This window comes from Corvus kubaryi, unplaced genomic scaffold (assembly GCF_017639235.1).
Source record: "Corvus kubaryi isolate FWS band 111438036 unplaced genomic scaffold, C.kubaryi_AGA036_p1.0 138, whole genome shotgun sequence".
NCBI lineage: Eukaryota > Metazoa > Chordata > Aves > Passeriformes > Corvidae > Corvus > Corvus kubaryi.
In genome coordinates, this window is record NW_024580672.1 from 15,559,804 (window position 1) to 15,575,932 (window position 16,129).

At 39.2% G+C, this 16,129-nt stretch overlaps 1 protein-coding gene across 1 annotated transcript; it reads right to left on the minus strand.

Moving 5' to 3' along the window:
- Positions 1 to 1,116: 1,116 nt before the first annotated feature.
- Positions 1,117 to 16,042, minus strand: DCLRE1A (DNA cross-link repair 1A). The gene is made up of 9 exons (XM_042019346.1): positions 14,933 to 16,042; positions 11,925 to 13,412; positions 11,334 to 11,467; positions 10,084 to 10,202; positions 8,436 to 8,579; positions 7,382 to 7,527; positions 6,272 to 6,426; positions 2,532 to 2,673; positions 1,117 to 1,904 (listed from the first exon to the last, which is right to left on the minus strand). Exons 1-9 carry the CDS (start codon positions 15,345 to 15,347, stop codon positions 1,738 to 1,740), a joined length of 2,910 nt encoding a protein of 969 aa, XP_041875280.1. The 5' UTR covers positions 15,348 to 16,042; the 3' UTR covers positions 1,117 to 1,737.
- Positions 16,043 to 16,129: the final 87 nt, after the last annotated feature.

Consider the following 16,129-nt stretch of genomic DNA (forward strand, 5'->3'; position numbering starts at 1 on the left):
TCATTCTCTGTAGGAACAGTCATTCTTGAAAATGCAACTAGGGAAGCAAGAAGATGTCTGAGTCGTGACTAAGATTTGACTTTGGGGTGCTTATTCCAGCCTTTCATACTTGATGCAAAAATTAGTCAGGAAAAAGACCCTGAGGGCCAAAAAATCCATGCATAATTCCTTAACAATTCAAATGGTAAAAGCAACTGCCTGCCAAGTAGAATCCCCAAATTTGCTCTGATTTGTACAACGCATTGATTCAGGTTTGGTATTTGCAAGAGCCATAAAAGATACCTCTTCATACACCTCCAAAAAGGAGTGGAATCCTAGGAATGAGCACTCCAGTCCAAGTTCTTGTGACAGCCAGCTAGCACTATGCATGATGTAAGACAAAAACTTCCAATTCCTTTAACTGCTTAAACTGCAGCACTTAACAATGCCAGATGTCAGTGAAATACTGATTCACAATTCTTTTAGTACAAAGAATCTTTTTTCCATCAATTTCTCGGTTATTTCTCTCACAAGACAGAAATAAAACAAGCGACTTCACATTACAGAGCTCGTCACTCAGAGACAAGGATCTATTTACATTCACACTGATCATTACAAAAATGTTTTACAACATAAAATGGCATTGAAGATTCCAGACAAGCTACTCTGAGGGGCTGGGGGATCATTCTTTACATTTGATTCAATCCTGGAAGTTTGGAACAGTTTTTATTTTAGTGATTAAAATTTTACTAGTGTGCCTGCATGCACCCAGATACTTCAGTACATAAACACCAGGCAGATACAGAAAAAGCAGCACTGGATAATCTGGTAGGATCAGGGCAAAAAATGCAAAGTGACATATACTTTGCTGCTGCCACTACTAGCATTTGTCTTTCTTGTTTTTCCAGAATTCAGGTGACAAACCTGTATATAAACAACCCTGCAAACCCCAATGGGGATTATGTGATGAGGAACCACTTCTGTGCTCTGAACATGTGCTGAGAACTGGCACTACCAGGACACAAGAGCAACCTCAGACAAGCAACATACACAGCACATTTACCAAAGACTGCAGACAGGTTGCTCAGGTTAGCAACTCTGGCACTGAAAGGAAAAGCAATTTGCTCAGAAAGAACACACAGGCATAACATACCTTCTTTATTTTAAAAAAGATAACTAAAAAAAAAGCTGAAAATCTTGAACAGACTGTAGGTAGAAATGACTTTTGTAAACAATCCTCTGAAGTACCTATGCTGCAGGAGCCCAAGTCAATCCTCTCTCACAAGTTTTTGATTTTTTTTTTTTTTTACAAGATTTAAACCACAATAGTCAATTGTGCCTCATGAAATGAACTTCTCTGAAGCCTGAGTTGACAGCATGTGACATAAGCTTAGTATTGCCTCATTTATTACATAAATTTATTTCCAGAAATTACCCTGGAGACTGTTTAATCCCCAGCATTACACATCTGAGCATCTCCACAACCTGAGAAAAATTAAGAACAGAGGAAAAGGAGTGAGATAAAAATAACCTGAGATATGAACTTGCAAAAATGGTAAGCTACAGGGGGAAAAAATGTAGTAAATACAAAAGAAAGCAAGGTGCCTTTTTTCTTTCCCCAAATTTATCTTTCCTTAAAGAATGGCAGTTTAGTCCTCCCTAAAGAAAGCTCAGTGGAAAAAGGAGATAAATAAAACTCACAGGAACTCAATTCCCACTCCACCCTACCTCCTTTGAAATATACATTCTTCCTTATATTTACTTATGCCTATTGCCCTCCATCATCCAGTCTCTAAAATGCTTTTCCATCAAGCTTCTGTATCTCCAGTCACCAACATTTACAGTGGGGATGATTTTCTGTGGCTTCAACCACTGAACAAAACGCTTCATTTCCAGGTAACTGCTGTGTTCACTGTAAGGAATCCCTGAAATGAAAACAAATCACAGGCACCTGTCAGTCTACTTAGCTTCCTCCAAGCCTTCCAGCTATGAAATACTTTAGATAAAAAGGTTTTTTCAATTCCTATTTGGGACCCAAAGTTTATAGCTAAGGTAAAACAACCCTTCCCACCAATTTTCCTTTGAGGAAAACTACCTTGCATTAAGTCACCAAGTCATTCATCAGGTCAAACTAAGCAACATCAGTGACCTGGTTAAAGGAATGGTTTAAGGGATTTAGCTCAACCCGTCAATAACAACTGAGAGGAAGACACAGTCTCGCAGACACAAGTAAGACATGGAATGAAATCTCAGCTCTGGAACTGCACTGCCACCAGCACTGGTCAGGCTAAGACTCCATCCCTGAAGTCTCTCCCTGTATCAGCTGAAAGCCTTTACTTGCACCAGGAGGACAGGTGCAAAATGTCTGTAAAAATCTGTATTTATGGTGTTCTCAATTACTCATTTCACAGATCTCTCCTGAAGAGATCTGTTCGGTTTCTCAATGAGTTACCCGAAAAAGCAGCAGTTACCAAAATCAGTAGGAGTTTCCAGAATAAAAATAAGAGCATCCACACAAAGCTAAATGCACTGAATCTTTGCCACTCTTATACCATATATAGTGATTTTTCCTCTTGTTTGAGGCTTGATATCCTCCAGAGAAAGGCATGAATCAGAGTAGGTCCACCCTGTAGGTTTGAAAGCCAGAACTTGATCAAAATTCTCAGAAAACTTATTCAAGTGATCTTGCAAGCCCTGTGAAAAAAAAATAGAATATACTTAATCCCATTAAATAGCTAATAAGACTAAAGGCTGGCCATTTCATGATGGAGAGGCTTCAGACTATATTTTATTGTCATGTGCTTTTTTAACTTTAAGTCTCATCTACCTTGAAGTTATTAATGATAAATATGAACATTTGCAAAACAACTTGTCCCTTAGGATCTCAGTTCCTTCACCTGAATTAAGCACACGCAAACAGCTATGCATTACAGATTAGAACACATAAGGAATAATCACACCTTCTTGTAAATCTTGCTCCACAAATCATTCATTTCCTCCTCTAAGCTGGAGGTCAGATGGTGAAATGCTGCTTCAGTGCAAAATTATCTGGTTAATTTACAGTGCCACAGAGATCATGACACCTGCTTATGCCCAGAAGTAACCAGAGTTAGTTAAACTACCCCAAAAAAATTACAGCAAGCCAGTGCATGAGCTGAGTATTGCTCTGAGCACTAAACCAGGTTTTACCACCTCTCCAAGACAGGAAGGAAACCACCTCTCATCTTCTCACTCTTAAAAAAAAATTACCTTGAAGAAGTTTCCAAGTATAAGGAATGTACAATCCTATTCCTGGATAAAGTGAAGCCAGTATTGCTTCAAGTTAAAAATAGAAAATGAATTTCATGTGTCCTGTATAAAAAATCTTACAGGCAAATTCCTAATTTGAAAGCCCTACAAGGTTACTGATTACAAAATCATAAAGTTTATATTAGCAGGAGAGAGAGGAATACAAAATAAAGACTGATTAAAAAAGGGAGGCAGAGTGGGATAGAAGGGCTGTGATAGAACATTAACCAACCTGTCAGATATTTGACAACTATAAAACAGGGCAGCAGAAAGCTTCCTGTGAGACTGCCACATTGAACAACACCTTCAGTACAATCTCCAGTAGCAACATACAGAATCCATCAAACCAGGTACATAAAAAATTTTTTAAAACCCCACCACAGCACAGATTTCATTCAGCAACAGGAATTGTGGCTCACTGCTGTGACTGTGAATACACTGGGAATGTTCAGTCTTCACTTGATTGAAAGTATAACTGTAGCAGTCTAATTCTCCTTCACACTTCATTTTGGGAGGATTAACATAGCTTAAGGTAATTATTCACATATTTGCTCCCCTTGCTCTAATGAAATCTAAATATAGTACTTCAAATGCAATGATTATTATATTAACAATGCTAATCTGCTTTCAATTTTGTTATAAATCAAGTATGCAACATTCACATTAAGGATGCAATTTCAATCTTATAAAAAAAGTTATTTGTGCATTTCAATCACAAGCACTTTTGAAAGGCTCACCTCAATGCCAGTACAAGACCTTGCTGAGTTAAACAACATGAAAGAGATTCATAGACCCACAGAGCCCAGTTCCCTGGAAATTTTCCACTGCATAGTCAAGTGGCAAAGGCCTCAATTTTTGAGTTACAAAAAATTGTTTGTTGCAAAAGAACCATGCACGCATTTTGGAAAAAATGGCCTCTTTCCCCAAAACAAATTACTACAGTGTTTACTCATAACAAGTCCATTTTAAATACACATTCCATTTTCTTCGTTTATTGCTTTAGCCAAGACTGTTCTAAACCTTCATCCTTTTGAAATGGAAAATATATTTCACTGCTACACCAACCTCCTTCAATCACCATGACAGCCTGTTATTCAGAGAGTCACTAGAGTCAGCAGTGTACACAAATAGATTCCATAAGGTAGGGAAAGACTCAAACATAATTTAATATGTAATTTACCACCAGCCCTAACACCACTTAAACTCATCTGGCTTATTCAAGAGCAGCCATTTGTCAGTACATACAGCAATCCCTGTATTTTACTGGGGTAAAACCAAATACTGCAGTGAAGTACCACACCTCTGATTTTTTTTTTTTATATTTTCTTAATACATATCAAATCCAAAAGTAAGATAAATGATCACATGAACTCATCTTTAAGCATTTAAAATTCTCCACATTTTACTGACCATACATTCCTCTAGCTGCAGGCCTAATTGGCAGCTGGGCACGCTGGGAGTCTCCCCAGTGTGCCCAGCTTACATGGACATGACATTACTAATGATGGCATGAGACCGCACTCAACTTCACACCTGAGGGCACAGCCCCAGTACAGAGGGCCCTGCTGTCAGACCAGGACTCTCATCCACAAAATCACTGTGCCTTTCATCTTTCCCAGCCCTTTTCAGGGTCCAGGCACGGCTTCTGTCACACTGTAGATTTGTCTAGAGGTGACACCCTGCATGATACAACTGCCTCCCTCTGAGAAGTAAAGCTGTCCTTGAGGGTACAATCACACCCTGAAAGTCCAGCTATGCGAGTATCCATGCATGCTGGGACAAGGCGACTTAGCAACCCAGAAATCTGCAGAAGAAACTAAAATAAATTACTGTTTAAGACAACACAACACAATAAAAATAAATCCATACATATTTCCATTACTCATTTTCTGCTCCTCTCTGATGTGGAAACATCATGGAACAAAGTTAAAGCATTAAGATACTAAGTTCCATCTCCTGCAGCTCCATCCAAATCATATAGACTTTTTTATTCCTTTTTAGGTCAACTCTGACCTTGACTAGTCCTGCAGCTAAATACCATCTTGCTCTGAAGGATTTGCTTGAGATGGCACAGCACGCCTGAAGCAAAACAGGAAAATGGATCCAAGTCTGTAAGGCATAAACAACCAATGTTTTTCTCTTGCTTCCAGGTTACCTTTAATCTACAGCCTGCTGCTTTACCTTACTGCCCTTCAGTACTTTGTAGTCTATTTAGTATAGCCTAGGAATTTGTCACATTTCCGAACTAAGAAATTCCCAGAAAAAACATTCAACAACAAAAAGTCGGTGTTTCAAATATCAACCCAATGTGCATTTGAAATCGAATTAGATTAAATAACATTTTTAAATTAACTGCTTTATGTGATTTTGCTACAAATATTAGAGAAAAATGTGTGTGGAAAAACTAAAGCATGTGTACATATGAGGTGACCCACAGTTCACTCAGAGCATGCACTGGTTTATGTGCAATTTTCACTGATTTTCAAGTAACCTTATCTCCAGTGTAAATCATCAGCCCAGAGAGTGAATATTCTTTTAAAAGATGAAAATATGGCTATAAATACATTGGAAATCAGACACCTGACTGGTAGTTGGCCATGTTCATAGGCTGCCTCAAAACAGAGGCTCACAGGCAGAAAGTCCTTTTAGTCTTTTCCTACACTGGACCAGGTAAAAGGCTGAAAACAGGGACTTCATGTCACAATATATTAATTGCTAATAGGACAGATCAGGCAGTCATTACATAAATCTACTTCAAAAAGGCCCGCAAAGAGCGGATCTTTGAACAAGCCTCACCTTATCTTGTACAAGCACCACATCATGTTTGGAGAAGTTATTAATGTTTAATTGCATTTCATTTTCAATGTATTGCTACATGTCAAAGCTCCACTAAATAAATGTGATCCGACAAGAGGTTACAAAGCACCAAACACAGCACTGGATGGGAGGAGCCCAGAGAATTTGAGCAGCAGGTTCATCAACAGAGTCCTTTTTCTGAACTTACCTTAAAATTAATTTGCATCATGGGAAGAACATGAAGCAAAGTACCCTTCCAGTCCACACTGATGAGGGAATTAACAGTTGGTGACTCTAAGCACTGCAAGGTTTTGTACTTGTCACGGGACATACTTGCTTTTGAGCCCAGAACTTCAGCAATTGCTTTAGGATTCAGAGGAAGGAAGAAATCGGAGAAAGAAAATTGTAAGAGTTCTTCTTTGGCTTGTTTTGTAGATAGTCCTGATTATTGTACAAGATAATTTTTACTATTAGAAAAGAAATCCATATTCAACAGGTTATAGTGTTTCATAATCTAACATTAAGAAGAGAAACCTATAATGGCTGTTAAAAACCTTTGTCCCCACCATTTTAGCAGCAAAATTTTGTATGACAATCAGAAAGAGAAGGAAAAGTACCTTCATAAATTCCAAGTCACATTTCTTTGGCAGAATGTTACTGAGGTGAACTGGTATTTATTCCAAAGTAGCCAGAAACATGCAGGTTTTGGAATATGTGACAAACAGCCAACATTAAAGACAGACTGAATTTCAGTGCACATAAGTCATGTATTGATGACCTTAAATATACACAAAAGCACAACTGGTACACAGCTGCCTGCTCTAAAGCAGACGTTTGGGCAATCATGTTGGTTCCTGGTGCAGTAACTGAGCAAAGAAGAGCACACAACGTCTTCATTTACTCAGAAAGGAACAGAAGCCTATGAAAAACATCCCTTTGCTTTTTCCTGACAACAGGAACTTGTTAGCAACAAAAATGTCATAAAGACCTAATTTATTTATTTTATTAATTGCCTTTAGCAATTTTCTCACCACAATTAATTAATTAGGTTCATACATTTAATATCCAAACTGGCCACCTGTATATTCGGGGCAGGGAGGTTATAAACATGGCAGAACACTATTTCTTTCACAAAGTTAAAACTTATTGATTAGAAAACTAAAAAAATAGCAGGAGGATTATTAAATATATTTAATTTCTTTACACAATATCTGAACATTCAGACTAAACAACTTTTTATACCTTCAAGAAAGCAACCTTCTAAAACTAAACTAGATATTTATTTAGATATTTGATCCAGTACACTTCTTATACATACCTAAAAAGACTTTTTCTTTTCCAATGGAGTAAGTGCCACAGACAACTAGAGTTCGTGGGTTTAAAGTCACTGTCTCAAAGGCAATGTTGACAGCAAACTGGATAACCTCTTGTTGTGAGGGGAAAGTGTACTCAGGACTACAGTATCTGGGGCATGGAAACAAAATATACCACTTTGTTACAAAAGATAAGACATCTGAAATTACCAAAAAAGGCCCTCAAAACTGCATGTACACAATAAGTGAAAACGACATTATTCTTCCATATCACTTCAGTCTATTAGAAACACTAAGGTGCCCAGATTAAATTGTTGCAACAAAAATTAGATTGAGCATATCAGTGTTTCCTCTACAGCTATTCACTCTCTGGCACTGAATTCTACATTTTCTTCTTCATAAATACTGAATGCTCTTGCAAGCTACTTACTTGTATTACATCCTAATTATATTCTTATGTCTATTTTTTGTCATACACACAAATATAATATAAGACATTACTCATTCACAGAAACATATGGAACAGAAATGAAAGTCTGCAGCTGGGCATTAGTCATCATTCACACAAAAACAATTTTGTATACATGAGTCAGAGAAAGGTCTAATGAAAATCCCCAAAACTGATTCAACCATTTGGCGTCCTTTCACCTTTGAATCTTCCACACCTCTTTTCATAACAGAGTTGAATCCACTGAAAACTAGTGTTCCATAAACCTCTTGTTTCAGAGCTGAACACTTAAATGCATGAGCTTTGACATCCAGAATTTAATACTACTTATAAATAGCTTATAATACGTATAAAGGTTATCTCAGCAAGTACTTCAGCACCTTTTCCACCACCCACTTTCATTCTCTCATGTAACAGCATAACCAATGAACAAGCTGTACATACATGGGCTTTTAATAAATATCTGCTTTTACTCAACACTAAATAGAGCTAACAAGTGTTATCACAGCAATGGCATTTAGACTTATATTTATTTGGTTCATATAAAGTCTTCCTAAACTGAAAAGAGTAAGAGTAAGCTGAAAAAAAGTTCCCATTTCCAGACAACTTACGTTGTATCGAGGTAAAGGGTGTGGACTTGCTGAGCCATCAGAGCAGGGTAGCGCTCCATGGAAGGGTCTGCCCTGAAGTCCCCTGTGTGCAGAATAACAGTCCCACTTGGCAGGTAGAAAAGGATCATTGTTGCACCTGGACAACTGAAACAAACAAACAAAAAACCCCACAAAAAAAGGTATGTCAACTCTCTATACTGTTAAACTGCCTTAAGAGACAGACCACCCTTCAGCAGCAGGAGGGTGTGCAGAACAGCATTTTAAATCATAGCTACTATGCAGACTAATTTAGCTAGGAATTCCTGATTTCTGAAGGATTTCTGCAGCCAATTCTATGGCCATAAAGAAGCTTGACCTGAGTTTTCCACTGAGATGGGAAGAAGAAACAGAAACCCCACATCATTAACTGTGTTTTTGGAATGCCCCACCTTCTAGGCATGACAAAGATGCTGCCTCAGTTGCAATCATTCTATTACTTTACTCGAAGGGGAAACAGCTCACCAAAGAGAAGCAGCATTCTTGTTCAGGAGAAATAAAATCGTACTACTGCAGATTCATCTTCCTTCCTGCAGGACTTACTGGAGCATTTTCTTTTAAATTCTATTTGCAGATTTTAAATGTTGCCCTAGATCCAGAACTCCCTGGTTATAAATACAACTCCCTTCCTGGTGATAGTGCATCCATTGCACTTTCTGCAGTTGCTTGCCAAAGCTTTCTGAAGGGCAAGAGTTCAGACTGGAAAATCTGAGTGGGACTATTTTAGATATCAATCGTCTGCAAAGAGTAAGTGAAACTCAAAAAAGGAAAAACTGGCATGAATCATAAATAAAATGACAGAATTGGTGAACTCTTCAAGAAGCTGAACTTTGTAGCTAAGGTATGTATGGCTTTTAAATTGGAGCAGAGGATCAGAGAGATAAGCAAGAAAAATGAGAAGTGTACAAATTACATAAGCAACAAGGCTTGCTCCATTCCTAGAGAGATTCTCAGAGGACTTAATGGAGTCTTGTCTCTCCAAGTATAAACACATCCTACACTAAGCAATATTCAAACCAGCTGTGACACAGTCCTGCATTTCAATGTATGTACTGCAGGGAAGGTCTCTTCCTCTAGCCATGGCCAAATAAGATACCAAGATGCAGAACATCAAGAGCACAGGGCTGGAAGTGAGGTGCTACTGCACTTTAAATCCAGCATTACCACACCGTGCTAGTCTGACAAAAACCTCACCCTTTATCACCAAATTCAGTAGAAGTCTTGTCCAGATTTCAACAGCATCTTACTTGAAGTTCAATTTTCAAAACGTTGACCAAGTTATGTCTCTCACAGGATCCAAAGTACCACATTTTTCTTTAGCTCAGGATTTCCCTATCATCAGCTGAAGTTACAGAAACCTAATGTATCTGAGAATCAAATTTACTATGTTCCCAACTAGACACCAAAAAACCAGGAAGTGTCCAGATCACTAGAAAAATCATTCAACCTCTCAACAAGCATAAAAATTATGGTGCTACACATGGTTAACACAATGTACTCAAAGCAAAGTTAAACTAAAATTCAAAAAAGTTTCACTTTTGAAGATAACTCACCTATTTCAAAAGCTAACTACTTGCAAGAAATTTTACACCACAAATGCAGTGATACCTACTGATTGGCATCAAGCAATAGCACTTTGATCCCATTGACCACACACTCTGTGTCCATCGGCAGCACGTGGACATACTGCTCCTGGACTCGAAGTTTGCTCTTCACCAGATTGCCAGTTATCTGGAACACAGAAAGGATTTAAAAATAGGACCAAAATCTAGAAGAAGCATTGTTCATTTTAGAAACAAAAGCTCTCAAAGTCAGACAGTCTGGCTTAGAGACAAACTACAAGGTCCTGGGTATAAATCAAGCCTTTCAGTAGCATTTCACTTCTCGAAAAGCAAATTGAGAAAAGCTGTCTTAAGAAAGCAAACCTTTAAAAGCCTGTCAACAGGTTATGCATTGGAATCAGATAGGAGACAAACAAGAGGGAAAAACATCTGTTGCAGACTATCAGGTCAAGAAGAAGAGATGGGTAAAGCCTTCTCTAAACGAGTGAAGAAGTTTCCAGGTAACAGGCCCCTGGATCTTATCATGGAGGACTGCAGTAACTCCAACTGCAAGGGCAACACAGGAGTAAAGCATTCCAGGAAATTTAATCATAAATAGTTTTTCTGATGCAAGCTCTGGATGTGTTGATTAGGCAAGGTGCCCTAGCATGTTACAAGTAAACAAGAGCTGGTTGGACATACAACAGCTAAGGGCAGTTGTGGCCTTTCAGCAGCCTGAAGTACAGGACACAAATGCCACTTGCTTAGCATGGAGAAGAGATGGCTTATGCAGAATCTATTCCACACTTGCATCACTGGAACAGTTACAGAGAAAATGGGGCCAGATTCTTCATGATGCACACAAAAAAAAAGCCAAGCTACAATGTCAAGTTGCAAAACCAGAGATTTTAAATGTATTATTAGGAGAAATAAAACCCAGAGTGGGTAAGCCCGGCAACAGGTTGTGAAGAGACATAGTAAAATCTGGCCTATGTTCAAAATTTGACTGACAAAAGACTCCCTGAAGTCTGATCTAACTTTGAAGGTAAACCCACATTGTGCAGGAGATCAGTCTATGTGACCTCTAGAGATCCTTTTTAAACCTGATTTTTTTCATGGTATCTAGTCAGGGAAGTTTTACTAACCCTCTTGAGCAGTCAAATCAGGGTAAGGATTTCTCACAAGCAAAATGCACATTCCCCTGTACATATCCACTGACCCAACAATGGAACAACTGATCGCCTATTTACTTCCACCAGTACAAAACTGATTACAGCTGTATATGGATGTGATGATACCTAGCAACCTTGAAAAACCTTACCTTGTTACAGTAGATTGGAAACCTGAAGTTTTTTGTTAGTCCACAGAAATGGTCAGAGTGAAAATGCGTAAGGAAATAAGCTGTGCAGCCTTCAATTTCTCCATACTGGAAGGCATCAACTGTAAAACCAGTTCCTACAGCAAAAAGGGAAGAGAAGCCAGTCACTAAACATGCACAGTTCAGAACCAGACTCTAATTAGATATTGGTTTTGTTTTCTCTTTGCTTCTTCCCAATTAAAAGGTAATAGTTACTCTGCATACAGCTGAAGGAGCCATTTAAAGATTAACATGTTTTGTGTATTAGTCAACAGTTGCAAAAAGATTTTCACTTACTAAAATAAAAATTCCACAAAATGTTCATACACAAATACTTTCAAAGGCATCTCAAATATGCTGTTCAGCTGCCATCCTGCACAGATGGCAACCGGTTAAGCAAATAAGACACATTTATCTGCATTCTACTGGTATGTTTTAAAGTTCACATAGATTGAAATCTAATAACAATAAAACATGTCACTTCAGTTTTAGGACAAAAACACAACACTCCAGCCAAAATTAATTAACCTCTACAAAAACCAAGTTTCCTCTCACCTGGTATTTTCTTATAGAAAGGGCACTGTTTTTTTCTTGGCTCTTCACCAGTAGTAGGTAATTCTTTAAATTTCTTTCTCCACCTTCGTTGGCCACCAGAAGGTATATCTGCAACAGCTCCATTTTTACTTGAATTTTCTGTAACTGCTTCTACATCTTCCACAGATCCCTCAGCCTTCCTTTTTTGCTGTCTGGGCCTCTTTCCATTAGGAGATACTGAACTTGGTATCTGCTTTTTCTCACTCAAACACGCTTCTCCTTTGTGTTCCTCCTTTGCTTTGGGTTTCAACCCAAAGAAAACACCAATGTCCATTTGTTTAAGTTCTTTGGCAGGACTGGTTTTAGTGTTCATAGCTGCTAATGAAAGAGATGGTACTGATTTAGAAGAGATGGGGCTGGGAAAGCACACAGCAGCTGTACTGAGATTTCCTTTTTTCTCTACTGCTGTCTGCAAACTCTCCTGGAGAGCTGTTTTTTCAATGGCACTAGCAGTCATTTTACCTGTATGAGTTAAAATGTTACTTGGCTCCCTCAAAATATTACTCTTCTGTGTCAGAAGAGAGGCAGCATCTTCTCTGTCCAGCAGTGATGATGTCTCAGTAAAACTCATGTATGCAGAATCCAGAGCACAAGCACCAGCATCTCCAGACTCTGTGGTTCCTGATTTGGCAGCAGAGGAAATCAGTTCTGGCTGTTCAGCTTCCTTGTAACTAGAAGCAAAAGAGGATCCACTGACTACCATGCCTTGCTGAGGATCTAGATGGTGCAGTGTATTTACTTCCTCACAGAGGGTTTTTTTAATTATGAAATTTCCCATTTTCTTATGCTCATACTGAGGCTTCCTCCGTAAGAGTTCAGCAAATGTTTTCAATTCCACAGAATTAGAGTCTTCTTCTGAGTTCTGCACTTCAAATAATTTATTCTGTGATTCTTTTACTTTCTTCTCATCTTCCTCTTCACTTTCCTCAAATGTACTTAGTGGAGAGTAAGAAATTTCACAGTCATTGAAATCCACTCTTGACTGTAGCAGACTTGGCTGACATGTATCTTTCTCAATACACAGATCTTTTCCTGTTTCACTTTCTTGAGAGGATGCAAAATCAAAAAATTCAAATTTACAACTATCGTCTGTGGTCTGTGGAAGCTCAAGTGTCTGTTGAGGTTTTTGAACACCTGCAAAAAAGGAAGTACTTTCACTGATTCTATTTAGACACTTCATTTGCGGTGAATTCCATACCATCGATGCACAGTCATCATTTGGGACATGCTTTATTTCATTAGAGGGTTTCTCATTCTGTGAGGTTTCCCCTGCATGACTTGGGGAACAGCTGGGCTTTGCAGCAGTAGAACCTGTCATCTTCATCTCCACAGTGCTTCCTGAAGAGTTTACAAGATAATCTCCTGCCCTGTTTGCTGCAAGTAGAAAATGGCTGTACCGCTTGTAGTGGGATGGAATGGTGGAGGTGCAGAGTAAACCATCAGGACACTCTATGGAAAGAGTCATACAGAGGTGTAATGTTAATACCTTGGCAAGTATAGTTGGCATAGTTAAAATAAAAATCACATGTGACACAAGATTTAGGAATTCTTTCTTATAAATACAGCTACTGGAGGACAGAAGGCACAAGTAAAAAGTAATTTTCAAGCTACCAAGACCTCTTTTCTGAGCTGAGAAATGAGAACGATTCCAGCCTAAAACCAAACAGCTGCTGCTCATACAGCACTATGCCTGAATTATACAGCCCATTAACAAGAGTACTTAACCCTGTTTCAATGCTGTGCTCCTGTAATCACATGGTTTCTAGTTTAGAATTGTCTCACTTTCAAAGCTCAGAGAAGTAGCACCAGAAACAGGCAGTACATTTCAAATATAAGCAATAAATAAACCAAATTCTGAATTAACCTAATACTCCATTTCAAATTTTCTGCAATTACACATTAATAAGGAGGAAAAAAAAGGGCTATGTATTTACTTATATGAAGAAAACATTCGGCATTGAGATGCTAGGAAAAAAAACCCATAGCTCTTTCCCAAGCCTTTCCCCCTGAGAGTTCACTAGCCTAATTTTTCAGGCTTTTAAGGTGAATGCATAAATCAATCAGGATTTTTCACCTGTTAATTATGGGAGTAAGACGGAAATGAGGTGTTAAAACACCTGCCTTAAATTAAATTCACTGCCAAAATCAGCATGAAATTACTTACATTTCATTGTTCTGAAGAAGAAACTCAAGGAAAGTTATGAAAATATAAAAAGGAGAGTGGTTGTATTACTTGAAATAGCCTTTACTCAAGTTTCCTGTATGCTTTCTGTTTTACAAAAGTTCTGAGGTGTATTAAGGACATAAGATGGATACCTGAATCTGTTCAGATATGGTATTTCCCCATGAAACTAGAATTTGGAATGTGTTAGTTTTGTTCCTCTTGTACAGAGCTCAAAACAAACCCGTTGTTTTATGATACAGGAATGTTAATCTCGATTTCTATATAAAATTTCTAAACCATGGGGGCCCACAAGTTAACATTTCAAGTAAATTGGCCTATTTCAGCTTCCAAATGTCCATAGACAACTGAACAAATCACATATCAACATGGATACAGGATAATCTGTATCTAAGGAGAAAGAAACTTGATGTCAAAAGTAGCACCTTCGTGCCTGAAGGTTCTTTTCTGACTTAGTAATTGTAATAGGTTTCATTATTTTAAATATGCACCTTCAGTTTGTTCAATGAAATACTGAAACTTGATAAACAACCACGAAAGTTTCTCAGAGTTTTGAGGTTAGATTCTGAAATGAGATTTTCACGTCAGATTTCCACGTTCTTCACAAAGAAGCAAAAATTTCATGCAAAAATACGACTGATCAGTAAAAACATAATAAAACATGATAAAAATCATACCAACTACCATTTCCGATTTTGAGCTTAATATAAAAAACAAGGTTTACAGCAACATTTCATGAGAAGTCTGTAAGTTTTCTCTGAAGGCTTTTTTCTTACGCTAGCCATACCTTTTTCAATGGGTCCTGGAGTTTCCAAACATTCATAGACGTGCCACTGAGGTGTCTGGACCAAGAGCAAAGAGAAAGGCATCTGGCAGCTGGGACAGTATCCATCGTGAACGGGCTTTGCATTTTGTGAGCCCTGCTCTGCCGAGCTACTCACGCTTTCCTGGGAGTGCACGCTACTGTCATCGTTACATCGATCCACATCCTGGTCTGGCCGTGAGCTCTGCTTGGTTTTCGGAGGTGTATCAGGTTTTTTTACAGATTTCTTTTTCCTATTTCCCTTTCTTTTTAGCCTGCCCTTGCCATCACTGACTTCCTCTACAGGAGTAGAGATGCTCTGTGAATTACTCTGATGCTTTCGTTTCCTAATGGATTTGTATTCCCAAATGTCCTCTTCCAATAAAGCATCTTCAGACATGACAACACATGAAATATTCCCCTTTCTTTTAAGCAACAGTTCACAAACCTGCCCTTCCTCCCACTAATATATTTGCTCTTCACTACCTGAAGTAAAGCTCCAGAAGCCCATGTTAAAAAAGCAACACTGGGCCACAAACCAAGCAGCAGCCCGTGACAGGACAGGAGCATGGTGGATCCTGTCCCAAGAATAATTTAATGAGTGCCTCTTTGTAGATTTGCAATTTCTCCTGTTACACAGGGCCCGACTCTGCAAGGCCTTCCAGGGTGAGCCATTCCCTTCAGCTTCCACCCCCACCTCGTAAGCACCACCCGGCCTCAGCGGGGACAGGAAGATTTTAAAGATTCCTGCCTGAGCAGGAAGATTTTGAAATAAAACGAGGAAGAGTTCAGCTAGGGGATCGTTGTCAAGGTGTCTCGGGATGCTCCTCCGGAGTGTTCCCCCCGGAGTGTCCTGTGATGCTCCTCCGGAGTGTGCCGGTGCTGCTCCCCGGTGTGTCTCAGCAGCCTCAAGTGTCCGGGATGATGGGGGATGTCGCGGTGCCCCCGAGTGTCCGGGATGTTCCGTGGGATGTCCCGGTGCCCCGAGTGTCCCGGGATGTTCCCTGGGATGTCCCGTGTCCCGCCGGTTCCGCGGGTGGCGGGCGGGCGCTCGCCTCCTCGCCCGTTCCCCGCCGCGGCCGCGCATTCGCTTCCGCAGGTTCGTCACTGCGGCTGCCGCTCAACTTCTCCGCATCTCCCATAGTATGCCGCCAAAAAAAACCTCAAGTCCCACCGTTTAAA

What these genes read in the sequence shown, in the direction of transcription:
- DCLRE1A (XM_042019346.1), bottom strand. Translation starts at nt 15,347, where the DNA reads ATGTCTGAAGATGCTTTATTGGAAGAGGACATTTGGGAATACAAATCC. An exon ending in TTCCAATCTACTGTAACAAG is followed by an intron (nt 10,203 to 11,333) that starts GTAAGGTTTTTC and finishes TCTGTGTTCCAG; the next exon opens with ATAACTGGCAATCTGGTGAA. An exon ending in AGGAAAAATCACTATATATG is followed by an intron (nt 1,905 to 2,531) that starts GTATAAGAGTGG and finishes TTTTCATTTCAG; the next exon opens with GGATTCCTTACAGTGAACAC.